This window comes from Megalobrama amblycephala, linkage group LG13 (genome assembly GCF_018812025.1).
Source record: "Megalobrama amblycephala isolate DHTTF-2021 linkage group LG13, ASM1881202v1, whole genome shotgun sequence".
Classification (NCBI taxonomy): Eukaryota; Metazoa; Chordata; class Actinopteri; order Cypriniformes; family Xenocyprididae; genus Megalobrama; species Megalobrama amblycephala.
Genome location: NC_063056.1, coordinates 6,722,242 through 6,739,707, shown reverse-complemented (window position 1 = coordinate 6,739,707; position 17,466 = coordinate 6,722,242). Strand labels below are relative to the sequence as shown.

At 37.3% G+C, this 17,466-nt stretch overlaps 1 protein-coding gene and 1 long non-coding RNA gene across 3 annotated transcripts in view; both read left to right on the top strand.

Moving 5' to 3' along the window:
• Window positions 1-17,466, top strand: part of acad11 (acyl-CoA dehydrogenase family, member 11) — a 110,162-nt gene that overhangs the window by 19,058 nt on the left and 73,638 nt on the right. For both annotated transcript variants that reach the window (XM_048153187.1, XM_048153186.1), the window contains exons 9-11: window positions 5,879-5,993; window positions 6,320-6,397; window positions 6,780-6,918. In XM_048153187.1, the coding sequence (XP_048009144.1) occupies window positions 5,879-5,993; window positions 6,320-6,397; window positions 6,780-6,918 (332 nt within the window). The remainder of the gene's footprint in view (window positions 1-5,878; window positions 5,994-6,319; window positions 6,398-6,779; window positions 6,919-17,466) is intronic.
• Window positions 1,514-3,855, top strand: LOC125243484. Its single transcript, XR_007179053.1, has 3 exons — window positions 1,514-2,477; window positions 3,043-3,125; window positions 3,222-3,855. It is a non-coding gene; the product is annotated as an uncharacterized LOC125243484 (long non-coding RNA).

Below are 17,466 nucleotides of genomic sequence, written 5' to 3'. Positions count from 1 at the left end.
GGGTAAATTGATGCCAAATCCATTGAAAATGGACAGACTAAAAGTCACAAATAGATATTACAACTTGTAAACACAAAACACAATCTACAAATAGATAAAAAATCCGCAAACAAAGTCCTCATGATCCGCAAATGTAAAACAAGATCTACAAATAGATAAAAAGTCCTCAAACAAACTCTTTGTGATCCACAAATATAAAGCATGATCTACAAAAAGATTAAAAATCCACAAATAAACAAATCCTGATTCACAAATAGAAATCAGTGACTTGTACTTGAAAACCAGAATTTGAATGAATGTAAAGTGACTTGTTTGCAGGTGAAGATCATGTTCTGTTTGTAGATTGTGTCACATTCGTTTTCATAATTCTGACACTATTGTTTTGCTGTTGTGACAAAATAATGCCATAATCATTGAAAATGAAGAGACTATGAGTCAAAAATGCATATTACAATTTGTAAACACAAAACAAGATCTACAAATAAATTTAAAATCTGCAAATGTAAAACACAATCTGTAAATAGATTCCAAATCTGCAAACAAACTCCTCATGATCCGCAAATGTAAAACAAAATCTACAAATAGATAAAAAATCCACAAACAGACTCTTCATGATTCACAAATAGAAATCAGTGACTTGTACTTTACAACCAGAATTTGAATGAATGCAAAGTGATTTGTCTGCACATGAGGGTCATTTTTTATTTGTAGATTGTGTTGCATTTGTTTTCAGAATTTTGGCACAGCTGTTTCGCTGTTTTTTCCATTAAAAAATCTACAAATGCCCTCCTCACAATTTGCAAACAAACACGGTCTAACTTGTATTTTCAAACCACTGTAAAAAGGCATTCGTACACATTCTGTGCAAAGCTCAGCATGCAAGTGTTGAATCTGTGTTTGCAGATCACAGGGCATTCACAGATCCCTCTGCACCATAGACAGTAAAAGAAATGGACACAGCGACCCCATTGGAACTCAATTGAGAGAAGTGAAGCCCATTTTTAGCGATTTTTAGCACATCCGTTTCTGACGCGCAGACTCAAACTAAGCTTGATGACGTCAGCAACCTGTCTGACAGATGTAAATCTTCTAGTAGCTGTGCGTGCAAACTGCCATCGTTAATCTTGCAGAGACGGCGAGCTTGAGCGGGGAGTTCTTTGGCGTGAGTGAGCAGGAGTAATTATTCTGATTAATTATTGTGTATAGTATTTTAAAATGTAACGCCAGTACGCCATATTACGTTAATGCATACTATTGCCTGCGAGCTTCTCCTCCTGTCTGTACGGTAATTTCTCTACTGTGCGACAGAGAGTCGAGTGGTTATGACGCAATCGTTAGCCTATTTTTACAAAAACTGTTTCTACGGGGCCATAATGTAACATAGAAGGTAATGGAGCCCTTTATACATTGTCGTGTATCTTTAGAAATAAATAATGGACAAATGAAGTCTTTAAACGCCTCAGATGTAAAGTTATTTGCTGTCAAAGTGACGCCAAAATGAATGGGAGTCAATGGGATGGCTAACGCAAGTGAAGTTCTGCTACAAGATGGCGGCACGCGGCCGACTTCAACTTCCGGTCGACTTCCTTGGGCACTGCTCTGCACACGTCTACAGATCTTTTTGGCACTATCTTTCCGCAGAGTGTGTGACTACGATCCACACGTGTAGTCAGCCACTCAGGGGTATTGCTTCAATGTGATATCACGCCCCCTCAATAAGCCCTTTTCAAAATAAGAGCTGACACTTCTCTGATGTGTGGGCTGGGCTCACTGCCATTTACCGTTGCCGGTGTCACAGCGCTGACAGGCGGACAGAGCCTGGGCAGCGCTGCAGTAGGAGTAAAATCTTTAATACGTGGAAGGGGGAGCTTCCACGGGACCTGCCACCGTTATATGCGCCTGCCTCGGGACCTGCCACGGTTATGCGCGCCTGCCTCGGGACCTGCCACGGTTATACGCGCCTGCCTCGGGACCTGCCACGGTTATACGCGCCTGCCTCGGGACCTGCCACAGTTATACGCGCCTGCCTCGGGACCTGCCACGGATATATGATGCATATATGATATATGCCGATTGATGAATGCGTGCAAACAGTGCAATCCTGCTCTTATGTACCTATTTATCATCTTAACTTAATATTTTATTCGCTCGTATTGCCCATAATAGAGCGCGTCTCGTGGCTCCTACTCGCGTCGCGCCTGCCTCAAGATCTCTCACTGTTTACAGGTACCAGACACTCTGATTGACACATGAGAGCAAACGGATACATAAATAAGAGCAGGATTGCACAATTTGTCATCTTAACTTATATTTTATTCGCTCTTATTGCCCATATGGAGCGCGTCTCTTAGCTCCTACTCGCGTTGCGCCTGCCACGGCTTAGCGTCGCGTCTGCCTCAAGATCTCTCACTGTTTACAGCTACCAGACACCCAGGACTGATGCAGGAGAGCACAGAACAAAACATGTCACAGCCAAGGTGAGTAAATTGAACAGGTAAAATCACATTGTGGTCTGTGAAATATTGTTTAAGGATCTTTTTAAGTACTAGTGTACTTAAAAAGATAGTACTACTGTACTTTTTACAGTCTTTATAAAACATTTATTTAAATGTTTGTGTCATTCAACAACACTGAAACAGCATTAGTTTTTATTTTTATTTATTTATTGTAATATGGGCTCAGACACCTTAAGCAGAGAAAAAAATGTAAAAAAAATATGATTGTAAAAAATGGGCTACACATTGTGGCATTAAGGCAAACTCAAAAGGTTATGCTGTACAAAATAAGTAACTATATTAGTTCTGCAAAGTGACTTTTTAGACTGTATTATTCAACAAATTTGATAAAGATTGCAACAGAGGGGATCATTGATAGAATTAAAAGAGTCACACAGATTGACATGACAGAATTAAGTAATACATCCTACATTTTGGAAGTACTTATTCCTGAGGTAAATTTTTGGATAATTTTGTTTGCTTAAAAATGCATGGGTGGTGCATATAGAACAATCAAATTAAATTAAATGGTTGTCCTCTCTAATAGGTAACCCTATTAATCCTAAAAAAGACAGAGGGCTTCCACAGGTTCCAGGCACAAACGGCTTTGCAACCAAAGGGACATTTGGGGTAAGTGTGTTAAAATGGCATTTTTAAATTCCCTTTTCCTGATTTTAATATTCAGTCTAGCCTTAAACCCTTAAATAATTATACTCAATTTTACAGAGCATCCACAGATTCTGATCCTGAATGGTTTTGATGACAAAGGGATTCCTCCTGTTGCTGCACCACACATTGTGCTACTGTCTGGACTTTTCTCTGTGCCCCCTTCCCTGTTATCTTTATCAAATTTGTTGAATAATACAGTCTAAAAAGTCACTTTGCAGAACTAATATAGTTACTTATTTTGTACAGCATAACCTTTTGAGTTTGCCTTAATGCCACAATGTGTAGCCCATTTTTTACAATCATATTTTTTTTACATTTTTTTCTCTGCTTAAGGTGTCTGAGACCATATTACAATAAATAAATAAAAATAAAAACTAATGCTGTTTCAGTGTTGTTGAATGACACAAATACTTAAAGAAATGTTTTATAAAGACTGTCAAAATCTTATTAACTTACTAAACTAGTACTTAAAAAGATCCTTAAACAATATTTCACAGACCACAATGTGATTTTACCTGTTCAATTTACTCACCTTGGCTGTGACATGTTTTGTTCTGTGCTCTCCTGCATCAGTCCTGGGTGTCTGGTAGCTGTAAACAGTGAGAGATCTTGAGGCAGACGCGACGCTAAGCTGTGGCAGGCGCGACGCTAGTAGGAGCTAAGAGAACGCGCTCCATATGGGCAATAAGAGCGAATAAAATATAAGTTAAGATGACAAATTGTGCAATCCTGCTCTTATTTATGTATCCGTTTGCTCTCATGTGTCAATCAGAGTGTCTGGTACCTGTAAACAGTGAGAGATCTTGAGGCAGGCGCGACGCGAGTAGGAGCCACGAGACGCGCTCTATTATGGGCAATACGAGCGAATAAAATATTAAGTTAAGATGATAAATAGGTACATAAGAGCAGGATTGCACTGTTTGCACGCATTCATCAATCGGCATATATCATATATGCATCATATATCCGTGGCAGGTCCCGAGGCAGGCGCGTATAACCGTGGCAGGTCCCGAGGCAGGCGCGCATGACCGTGGCAGGTCCCGAGGCAGGCGCGCATAACCGTGGCAGGTCCCGAGGCAGGCGTGTATAACCGTGGCAGGTCCCGAGGCAGGCGCGCATAACCGTGGCAGGTCCCGAGGCAGGCGCGCATAACCGTGGCAGGTCCCGAGGCAGGCGCATATAACGGTGGCAGGTCCCGTGGCAGCTCCCCCTTCCACGTATTAAAGATTTTACTCCTACTGCAGCGCTGCCCAGGCTCTGTCCGCCTGTCAGCGCTGTGACACCGGCAACGGTAAATGGCAGTGAGCCCAGCCCACACATCAGAGAAGTGTCAGCTCTTATTTTGAAAAGGGCTTATTGAGGGGGCGTGACATCACATTGAAGCAATACCCCTGATTGGCTGACTACACGTGTGGATCGTAGTCACACACTCTGCGGAAAGATAGTGCCAAAAGGATCTGTAGACGTGTGCAGAGGGATCTGTGAATGCCCTGTGATCTGCAAACACAGATTCAACACTTGCATGCTGAGCTTTGCACAGAATGTGTACGAATGCCTTTTTACAGTGGTTTGAAAATACAAGTTAGACCGTGTTTGTTTGCAAATGTGAGGAGGGCATTTGTAGATTTTTTAATGGAAAAAACAGCGAAACAGCTGTGCCAAAATTCTGAAAACAAATGCAACACAATCTACAAATAAAAAATGACCCTCATGTGCAGACAAATCACTTTGCATTCATTCAAATTCTGGTTGTCAAGTACAAGTCACTGATTTCTATTTGTGAATCATGAAGAGTCTGTTTGTGGATTTTTTATCTATTTGTAGATTTTGTTTTACATTTGCGGATCATGAGGAGTTTGTTTGCAGATTTGGAATCTATTTACAGATTGTGTTTTACATTTGCAGATTTTAAATTTATTTGTAGATCTTGTTTTGTGTTTACAAATTGTAATATGCATTTTTGACTCATAGTCTCTTCATTTTCAATGATTATGGCATTATTTTGACACAACAGCGAAACAATAGTGTGAGAATTATGAAAACAAATGTGACACAATCTACAAACAGAACATGATCTTCACCTGCAAACAAGTCACTTTACATTCATTCAAATTCTGGTTTTCAAGTACAAGTCACTGATTTCTATTTGTGAATCAGGATGTGTTTATTTGTGGATTTTTAATCTTTTTGTAGATCATGCTTTATATTTGTGGATCACAAAGAGTTTGTTTGAGGACTTTGTATCTATTTGTAGATCTTGTTTTACATTTGCGGATCATGAGGACTTTGTTTGCGGATTTTTTTATCTATTTGTAGATTGTGTATTGTGTTTACAAGTTGTAATATCTATTTGTGAATTTTAGTCTGTCCATTTTCAATGGTTTTGGCATCAATTTACCCCCATAGACCATCTCTTAATGGTTATTTCTAGTTTTCCAATGGTCAAAAAGACTTTCTAAGGATATCTTTCCTTAATTCAGTTTAACAACAAGTTTTGTTTGAAAAGCATTCTGTGTTCTGATTTAATTTTGTGGCTTATCTTTGAGGTTGTTTCCTTAGCAGCAGAGTATGTAATTAAAGGTGCTTCCATGTAAGCAGGGTGTATAATTATTGGTTGTATTTTTATTGTCAGGGAATGTTGTTTAAAATTTTGATTGGATTTAATTATATAAATAATTATGGTATTTTATAAAGGACATTGTTTTTGATTGCAGCCCCACATTAGCCCTGCCGATCTCTGATCAGATGTTCATGCAGTCACCCAAAGGTCAGGCTGTCCTTCAGCATGTGAAAGAGTTCATGAGAATGCACGTACTTCCTGCCCAAAAGGTCAGCACTACTGTCAGCTGTGTGGAAAATCCTCATGTAAATACTACATGAGTACAGAAACCTATGATGTCAAAATATCTTTCATATTATCAGGAGAGATGGTCTGGTTATTTGAATTTACACAAATATAAAATGCGATTAAAAATCTACAACATTTTAATTAAATTATTGTTAAAAAATAAAAATACAATAAAATTATAAATAACATATTGAATTATTAATAATTATAATGATAATTGTTTCTTGTTTGTTTGTGTACAATGATATTGTTTGTGTGTACTATAAGGAAAATCTTATTTCTCCTTTTATTATCTCTTTTGTTTTAGGAAGTAAAGGAGTACTACGCCAAACACAAGGACACACCTGAGAGATGGCACACACCTCCTGTGTTGGAAGAGTTGAAGGTGATGATGCATACAGTCATTGGCATATTATATAGTACCATCTTATCACAACTTAAACTGCCATTTGGGTCAGTAAGATTTACATTTAAATTGATCAAAAGTGACAACAAAGACTTGTATCATGGTTTCCACAAAAATATTAAGCAGCACAACTGTTTTTTTTCAAAATGGATAATAATAAGAAATGTCTTGAACATCAAATCAGCATATTAGAATAATTTCTGAAGAATCATGTGACACTGAACAATGGAGTAATGGCTGGAGTAAATTATACCAACCCCAAGCTTAATCAGTAGTGTAGATGCAAAGAATAATGAAGAATTCACAAGAAGAATTGAACTAGAGTGAGTAAGATTTTCTCTGTATGTATCCGTGTGAGCAGGCAAAGGCTCGAGCTGCAGGCTTGTGGAATTTGTTTCTTCCTGCAGAGAGTGGCCTCTCTCAGCTGGATTATGCTCATATCGCAGAGGAGACCGGACACTGCTTCTACGCCCCCGAAGTCTTCAACTGCCAGGCCCCAGGTGGGTGTGTGCCTCAGTCAGAAATGTGACTGTTTTTGTGAGGATTTTTGATTATGGCTTAAAGGGGACCTATTATGCTCCCATTTACAAGATGTAAAATAAGTCTCTGATGTCCCCAGAGTGTGTATGTGAAGTTTTAGCTCAAAATACCCCACAGATAATTTTTTACAGCATGTTAAAATTGCCACTTTTTGGTGGAGAGCAAAAACGTGCCGTTTCAGTGAGTGCCCTTTAAATGCAAATGAGCTGCTGTGCTCAGCCTAAGAAGGCGGAGCTTCAAGAGCTCATTCTTCAGTGTCAGGAGTCAGTCAGGACGCAATGTAATGTCAGAAACTGTGAATATATGCTGCATGGAGATAGAACAGGTATAGTTTCGTTTAATTAAGGTTATAACCTTATATATATTGTCTTCTTGTTTTTATCCACTATATTAGTACAAGCCTATTTACTGAGTTTTATAACGTTTATTGTACTTCACACAAAATATGAAGCGTCTGTTTTCACTCTAGAAAATCACTGTAAGAGCTTAATAAAACACAGTGCAAGTGTGCATTAAAATATTATCCATAAACTCTCTCTCTCCCTTGCAACATGCATAGTGAAGTACACAGAAACACTCATTACAACTAACAGTAAACAAATATACAAAGACCTTATGCCTTTTCGGGTGGTGCTTAATAAACTGGTAAACTTTATATCTGTAAATCTCAGATGAACTGTAATAGTGCCCATTACTGCCGTATCCAGTATCGCTCTGGAGACTGTAAGCTGGATCACGAACAGTTTGTACTGATCTATCCTTGAGTAACACATTTTTAGCACAACCTCTGTTTTGTATTGTCCCTTTGTTTTGACATTCGTTCACAAAGCAGTCGAATTTCGGTAGAGTTTAGGGAGCATTTTCTTCGAAAACAAAATTAACCCACCTCATCTTCAGTGGCTCAGATTTAGGGAGTAAATGGAGAGAGCTATGTGGATTAATCCATCCAGCTACAGAACACCTAAAACGCTTTGGAGACATTCTCGTCAGTGCAGCAATGGCGGACTGTGTACAACTCGCTGTGAACTCGCTCAGGGCGGTTCTATGTTATAATGGCATTGTCTGTCAACATTCGTGGACGGGGCCTGTGGCTAATGTGACATCACATTGCCAGGAACCTAAAAACGGCTTGTTCTGAGACACTTATAATTTATGGGGATTAAAAAAAAGGAGTGGTTGGATTTTTATCATTATGGGGGTGGTTGTGTACACACACTGCCAACACACATTTATGTCCAAACACCATGCAAAAGTGAATTTTGAATAATAGGTCCCCTTTAAAGGGGACCTATTATGCCCCTTTTTACAAGATGTAATATAAGTCTCAGGTGTCCCCACAATGTGTCTGTGAAGTTTCAGCTCAAAATACCCCACAGATCATTTATTATACCATGTTGTAAATGCCCATTTTTGAGTGGAAAGAAAAATGTGCATGCATCCGAAGCCCGCGCACAGAAAGCTGGCTGTCAGACAGCATGTCCTGTGAGTATTAAACTAAATTCTCTTTCATGTCTTATTGTGCTTAAACTGTCAAATACACAGAAGATTATGTCAAAAACACAAAGTTCACATAAACAGAGACGGTTATGTCTGTAAACATAAATGGCAAGAAATTGAATGTGTATATTAGATCCGTGTATTAAAGTGAAAGAAGTGTAATATACAGTACCTACTGCATAATATGCAGTTAATATCAAACAAAAGAAAAACAGGAAATCACTCACTTCTCTTGATTTGAATAACTTTAGTAGCTTTGATAATGAATAATTAATAATTTAGTAGCTTTAATTTAGTAGCTTTAATGTGGACACATTGCTCAGAAAATGAAAATGGCTTGTTCTATGAGACTTGATGTTTTATGGGGATTAAAAAAAAGGAGTGGGTGGATTTTTATCATTATAGGTTGGTTGTGTACACACACTGCCGACAACTATTATTAGTGGAAATCAGGTTTATCAGAGAAATGTTGAGTATATTTACATGTTGTTGTTGTTGTTGTTGTTGTTTTTTATTTTGTTTTTATTTTTATTGTATATTATACAAGTACATTTGATAGTGCAGGGAATTTACAGTTAAGACCCAAAGACCAAATATGATGAATGAAGACCTGGAGTCAGAGTTAAAAAAAAAAAAAAAAATACTGAAAAGAATAGTTTGCAGTTTCATCAGCAGAAATCAGCTTCAACGCTCACAAGGAGCTCTTAGGCCGCCCTGCATTTCCACAACAATATTACAATTATTAAATTACATCATTACTTCAGGTTGATTCTGACTGGTTAAGAAATAGATAAACTTAGAATATGTCCTTACATGGAATGATAGACATATCTCCATTGATTATCTGGCTGACACAAGGATCCTAGTTTTTGGCACGCAGTGACCTAGGTCACAGATATGCATTTCGGGGCGCCAGTTTGTGCACCTCTCCAATACAGGATCTGTAACAAAAATACTAGCACACATACACAGATACATAGCTTCTCCAAGGTTGAAGTTGGCCAAACTATTTCTCTAATCAGGAAGTTTCCCAAAACATACAGATAAGTTGTACTTTTCTCTCAGTGAAAGGTTCAGACAATATTCGTCATTATTCTCTTGTGAATGAAGATGGAAAGTAAAATAAATGCTTTAACATGCACTGAAGAAGTCATTCAAATCATTTAATATTTAGAAGAATTAATAACTTGATTATAAATCACTCTAAAGATATACATTGAAGTGGCAGTGGATTCCAGAATCCACCCTCTTCAATATCATTTGTAGGTGTACTTTCTGTTTACAACAGAAAATCTCACTCAGTACTACATAATTGTATTTACAATACGACTAAAAAAATTTGTGGTCGGTAAGATTTTAAATGTTTTAGAAAGAAGTCTATTATGCTCATGAAGGCTGCACTTATTTGATTATTTAATTCAGAACAGTAATATTGTAAAATATTGTTAGAATTTTAAATATACAGTGGGCACGGAAAGTATTCAGACCCCCTTACATTTTTCACTCTTTGTTATATTGCAGCCATTAGCTAAAATCATTTAAGTAAATTTTTTTCCCTTATTAATGTACACACAGCACCCCATATTGACAGAAAAACACAGAATTGTTGACATTTTTGCAGATTTATTAAAAAACTGAAATATCACATGGTCCTAAGTATTCAGACCCTTTACTCAGTATTTAGTAGAAGCACCCTTTTGATCTAATACAGCCATGAGTCTTTTTGGGAAAGATGCATCAAGTTTTTCACACCTGGATTTGGGGATCCTCTGCCATTCCTCCTTGCAGATCCTCTCCAGTTCTGTCAGGTTGGATGGTAAACGTTGGTGAACAGCCATTTTTAGGTCTCTCCAGAGATGCTCAATTGGGTTTAAGTCAGGGCTCTGGCTGGGCCATTCAAGAACAGTCACGGAGTTGTTGTGAAACCACTCCTTCGTTATTTTAGGTGTGTGCTTAGGGTCATTGTCTTGTTGGAAGGTAAACCTTCGGCCCAGTCTGAGGTCCTGAGCACACTGGAGAAGGTTTTCGTCCAGGATATCCCTGTACTTGGCCGCATTCATCTGTCCCTTGATTGCAACCAGTCGTCCTGTCCCTGCAGCTGAAAAACACCCCCACAGCATGATGCTGCCACCACCATGCTTCACTGTTGGGATTGTATTGGACAGGTGATGAGCAGTGCCTGGTTTTCTCCACACATACCGCTTAGAATTAAGGCCAAAACGTTCTATCTTGGTCTCATCAGACCAGAGAATCTTATTTCTCACCATCTTGGAGTCTTCAGGTGGGCTTTCATGTGTCTTGCACTGAGGAGAGGCTTCCGTCGGGCCACTCTGCCATAAAGCCTGTAACGATTTACTACAGTTATTAATCAATTTATGGATGAAATATGAATATAATAATTCATAAAGCCTTATGAATAAATTATGATTCATATATCGACCCAACGGGGAATTAAACATATATTGTGAATTAATTACAACAAATTATAATCAATTACATATATGCTTAGTTCTGGTTTACTAATTATTTAGAGAAACTGTTAGTTTGTCCAGCAAACTGCAGCTCCTCAGGATGTTATAAAAAGGAAGATTTTTATTTCCTCTGGCCACGAGGAAAGACTTCCCATTCTAGCATCCAAACATAGAGCAAGGATATAGGATCGAAACGTTAAAGTGACTTGGTCTTCAGTTGAAAGAACAAACAGAACAATCGAGCGTGAATAACGTTTTAATATATGCAAACTACGAATACAGAGGTTATACGTCTAAATATATATACAAGAATATACACACATATGTACAAGAGTGGAAGTAGAGAAGGAAAGAGAGAAGGCAAGTAGCAAACTTACAAAACAGTCCTTGAGGCCAGCGCGGAAATCAGTTTCATCATCTAAGATTGAGAAACGGCAGTATACTTGCATTGGTTGTGCGTGTCGAATTTCAGTTTAGCGCTGGTGCAGTTCGTTGGCTTCTTCCGTTCCGCGGGAAGGTTTGAACTGAGGACTTGAGAGTGAGTTTCGCTGGAAGATCGCGGTCCCGAAGCTGAGTGCGATGGCAGCGCGTGGTCACCGGAGGCGTACCGGGAGAGACGGGTGAGACAATCGGGAGAACTCCCACGTGAATGATTCAGGGCCGTCAGGAGCACACCTTTCCTTTTTATGACAGATAGGCCGACACACCTCCTTGAGGTGGAATGGCCAATGACAGTGATGCAAAGTTGGCAGGCAAGCTCTTTCTTTGTTTGGTCTCCTAGATGAATTTGCATACTCTACGACTATCAGATCGGATTTCGAGATGGAGTGCTTTCTTCACAATATCATTAAACACATAGAAAAATGCATTTGTCAGCTATGTGACATCTCTCAGTGAATAGCTCAAGTCCGGAGCTTTAAAACGAGATCAAACTTGATACATCAGAAATGCATATAAAAGAAGTTATGGTTTACAGACAAAATTCTATCATTAAAGTGCACACTAGCACAAATACACTCATTTAAACACTAGGAAACATGCATACGCTTCAAAATACAGGATGGGTATATGTGGGCATAGTTGTAATTTACATATACAGTCAAAAATGTATGTTTGTGTGTTTCTGTATGTGTCTGTGTGTGTGTTTTTGTGTGTGCCTGTGTGTGTGGGTGTTGGAATGTGGATCTGGTCAGTCTCTGGGGGGGTGGGGGGGGGTGCTCCTTTTGAAGTCACCAAAGTGAGGAAGTTGGAGTTTTCTGTTTACCCTCACGGGTAGTGATCGACCGATATATCTGTTTACCGATATTTTTCCCGATATTTAAGCATTTTTCCATAATCGGGTATCGGTTTTGTAATATCGGATTCGCCGATTTTACGGCGCCATCTTGTGGCCGTTTTGAGATTTCTGCCATTGCAGCCCGGGCGTCTGAGGAGATCAGTCAACAACAACTCAGTGCACAGGTAAAGTATATGTTCTACTTGGTTTGCTTTAATTAATCAACTTTATTTAACATAACAGATATGCACAAATGAGATCTGAGACATAAATTCCTGATATAGTTAATTTATGCAGCATGTTTCTAAACAATTGAGACGAACTCATTGAGTCACGTAGTGTAATTCGTCATGTCCTGCCCCAATAAAGACGTAACTTTACATGAATTAAATAAAACAGACATGAATGAGTGCATGTTGAAAATAAAAGCGCTGAATTTAATTCTCTATCTGTTGTATTTGCTCACCATTAGTCTAGAAGAAAAAGTTCGTTCATATTGCTTAGCAACTGACGGATGATCAGGAGGCTTAAGCACGGCCACTGAATGAAACTTTTGACAAGATTATCTTGTTTAAACACCCTAGATTATATTATCATTTACTACATAACAATTATTTCGCTAATACACATATAAATATAGCCTACCGCTTTGTGGAAATTAATTATTTATTATCTCCATGCGCGATCGCGGTTGATTAAGTTATAGTCAAACAGCACTTTGTCAGTTGGCATTTCATGATTTAACGTTAGATTAAATTTAGATCATAAAATGCCAACTGACAAGTGCTGTTTAACTTTATATAGTCTCGGAAAAAAAAGTTCGTTCATATTGCTCAGCACCTGAATGGGTTGATGATCAGGAAGCCTCAAGTACGGCCACTGCATGAAATTTTTGACAAGATTATCTCGTTTAAACACCCTAGATTATATAATCATTTGATTTACTACATAACCATTATTTAGTTAATTGCACTTTAATTTTTTGGACTCAGACCCCTCTATTTATTTGTGTATAAATATAAAGTTTTTTTTTTGTATGCAAGGAGGGAGTGATTGTTATAAATAAAATGGTTTGTTCAGCTCATTTGTGTTGTAATAATTGTCAAAAACAGAAGTATAACAGTAAATAAATATCGGTTCTGCATATCGGTTATCGGGTACATAAACATGCAAATAATCGGTATCGGTTATAAAAAATCTATATCGGTCGATCACTACTCACGGGTCCACAAACCTGCCGAAAGTCACAGCCGGACGGAGCCGATTTAGTGATTTATAAACACAGTTCATCAGGTTAAAAGCGTTCTGAAAACTTTTAAAAACAATAAAAAAGTTTATTGATTATCCTGATACGTGTGCATATGCTACAAGCCCCAACTGGTGGAGGGCTGCAGTGATGGTTGACTTTCTACAACTTTCTCCCATCTCCCGACTGCATCTCTGGAGCTCAGCCACAGTGATCTTTGGGTTCTTCTTTACCTCTCTCACCAAGGCTCTTCTCCCCCGATAGCTCAGTTTGGCCGGACGGCCAGCTCTAGGAAGGGTTCTGGTCATCCCAAATGTCTTCCATTTAAAGATTATGGAGGCCACTGTGCTCTTAGGAACCTTAAGTGCAGCAGAAATTTTTTTGTAACCTTGGCAAGATCTGTGCCTTCAGGCAGTTCCTTTGACCTCATGATTCTCATTTGCTCTGACATGCACTGTGAGCTATAAGGTCTTATATAGACAGGTGTGTGGCTTTCCTAATCAAGTCCAATCAGTATAATCAAACACAGCTGGACTCAAATGAAGGTGTGGAACCATCTCAAGGATGATCAAAAGAAATGGACAGCACCTGAGTTAAATATATGAGTGTCACAGCAAAAGGTCTGAACACTTAGGACCAACTTAAATGATTTCCGTACCCACTGTATGTATGTATATAATATTTTAAGGCTGTCAAGCATTTAAAATTTTTAATCTAATTAATTACACAATGTGGCAATTTAATTAAATCTAATTAATCGCAAATTATTCGCACATCAAATTTGGGCTGAGAAATAACCCCCAAAAGATCATTTAAAGTCATTATTGTGTTAAATGAGAAAAGCATCAAATGGATATTACAAAAAGTTGCTTTAGAAAAAAAAAAAAGTCCGTAAGTTTTGCCTCATTGTCGCCATCTCTGTTTGAAACCTACAATTGCAGTTTTTTGTGGAATTATAATCTTTCTGTGGGTTGTGCATCGACATGGCTCCTCAGTGAATATGAATCTAATGTTTTGAGGAGAATTTGTGGCTGTCAGACTGTACAGATACTTCGAAATCACAGATTGTAGTCTTGGAAGTATGACAAAAATTAGAATTTTCACTGTAAAATGTCATCTGAACAAGTAAGTAACAAATCTGCCACTTTTGTTCTGACCAACTGAGAAAAAAAACCCCATTACAATAAATCTTGCTACCAATGGTGATTAAATCTAACGATCGCTTAGCTCATATCACAAACCGTGCAAATTATTATTATTGTTATACTTTGTTTTCAAATTATTAATATTAACAACATCAGCATTGTGTGATGATGTGTATTTAGTGTGTATTAGCGTTACCTGTAGATTTTAATTTCTGTACAGTCTAATATCTTTAATAATAGTTTTGAACACTGGCTGTTATGTACTTGCTCAAATTGATTTTGGATCATTTTTAACCAAAAATTTTTACACTGCTGTGTGTTGCTCTGAGATGCACAACAATTCTGCTCTGGCTTTATAGGTAATATTTTTGTTGGCAAAATTGAGCAAAAGCAGACAATATTGTGTCTAATATAATACAATATTAACTTCTTATTTATGGAACTGTTGTAAAAAATCAATATCACATTTGCACTCGTGCTATTCTGGACAAAAACGTGTGATATTGCGCTGGTTACTCATGTGAAATTGCTTAACGCTTAATAAATAAATTGCTTAATTGCATGATATAAATATGAGACAAAAACTCACGTAAGTCCGGGGCGGGGCGGGTGCATTAAATACTTAAAGGCCCGCTGAAGTGTCTTGGAACACGCAGCGTTATTCAATGTGTTGACGTAATTTCAACTGAAACAGGAACACAGGGCAATATATCAAACAGCCCCCTGAAGTACGATGTGATGTCATGAAAATCCGTGATCCATTTTAGCAGAAGTGAGAGACTGTAAGTTTTGAATGCTTATATCTCCTAAATGCGAATATTGTCATTGTTTTGGAACACACCAGCTTATTCATAACCTTAAGGCAAATATATTCATACTAAAAGCTTAATACTAAAAAACTTACATTTTGATTTCAGGTGGACTTTAATAGTTTTAACACATTATTTTTTTCCCAATTACTAATTAATTAAACTCGCATTAAATCGACAGCCCCAATTTTAAAATGTAATTTAAAATGTAAACCCTAGTGAAAAAAAAGTATACTAAGTATACTTGCAGCAAGACTAATTATTAGTATATTTCAAGTGTGTTAATGATTAGTTCATTTAAAGTGTGCTATTTTGAAACAACTAATTTTGTACTAAGTATATTTAAGTTGAAATTAAGTAGTATTAAAATACAACTTTAAGTATATTTAGTATACTTATGTGTACTAAATTGGAACAACTTCAAGTATACTTAGTACACTTTAAGTATATGTCTGTGTAGGGACTAATTACATGCTTGATTAGTGATATTAAAGTGTACTTAATTTGTGTTATAAGTATACTTTATTTGTGTTAAAAGTATAATTTTTTGTTATAATATACATTGTATTATAAGTATACTTTATTTCTGTTATAAGTATACTTTTATTTGTGTTATAAGTATACTTTATTTCTGTTATGAGTACACTTTGTGTTATAAGTACACTTTATTTGTGATTTAAGTACATTACAAAATAATTACGAGTGTCTTCAGAAACACAAGCAATATACAATGAATATATTATTTTACAGGTAATAGTACTGTATGCTCAGTACCTTTGGCTTATTCCAAATATTAAACATTACACACTTTGCAGTCAATAACAATACACTTTGTTATTACTTATACTTTGTATAATATAGTCAACATTTGAAGCGGATCAAAACCTTTAATCAAAGTTGTCCTAACTTTTTTGATCCACTTCAAATGTTGATTACTGTACTTTGAATTACATAATCTCACACAATACAGTTGTGCTACTATTTAAATACAGTTTAACACATTTTCCCAAAGTTGAATGAATTTGTTTTCAAGGCCATTAAAACAAATAAAATGTAACAACATCACTAATGAAGAGACATATTTCATTGACAAATCCAATAGTTTTTATTTAAACTTAGATTCAGCAAAACTTACCATGTTTTTCATTAAAGAACCCTAACCCTCTATACACAAATACAAATTACACATTATATTCCATTTTCTGATGAGCTTCTCAGTGTGTCTGATGGCACAATGATGACCGCAGAGACTCGTGAAGAACAGCATCTGTTGACAGAATATACCAAAGATATAAGACAGCATGTTCAACTCTTTATTCACGTTTACAATAGTCTGTCTAAATCCTACATTGAACCAATACTATTTTTGAACAGTAAATGAGGATTAGCAGCAGGGAACTGTATCAGAATGGCATGTCGATATTGTTTTCGGTACATAGTCAAGCATAAAACACTTTATGAATTAATATCGTACAGAATACGAGCCGATATGACCAATCATATGAATGTTTTGGTGCTGCATACAAACGTGCCATAAACCACCACACAAAAACTCAAAAAGGAGATATCAAGCCGAAATATCGCTCTCCGTTTGTTAACGAAAATAAAATAAAGTTTGTTAACTGGTAGACTACAACTCACCTCCCAATAGCAGCACTTTTCTCCGGTTCTTTCAGGATCGCGTAGGCCATTAAATTCCCGGTTGTCGTCGCCATCACGGTCAGGCTGCGATGTCACTTGATTGAACTGGTCAGAATCCCCAAGATTGAGCGATGTATTGCGCTTTCAGTGTTTTATTAAATAAATTACACATTGCGACATTATACTTCACCTGACTGACTGAGCGAGGAGATTCAGACGACGACCGTGACGTCAGCAGCTCTGATTGGCTGAAGGCAGTGAGCAACAAAATCTGATTGGTCACAGACCAAGTTGAAGAGACATTTGAATTCCGATAAGTTTAACCACTCGACATATTTTTTTCGCATTACTTGTGCTGCTGGTGTGTTGTTTAATATAGATTTGTGTGTACGATTGTAAAATGATTCTGCCAGTGTAAACTTA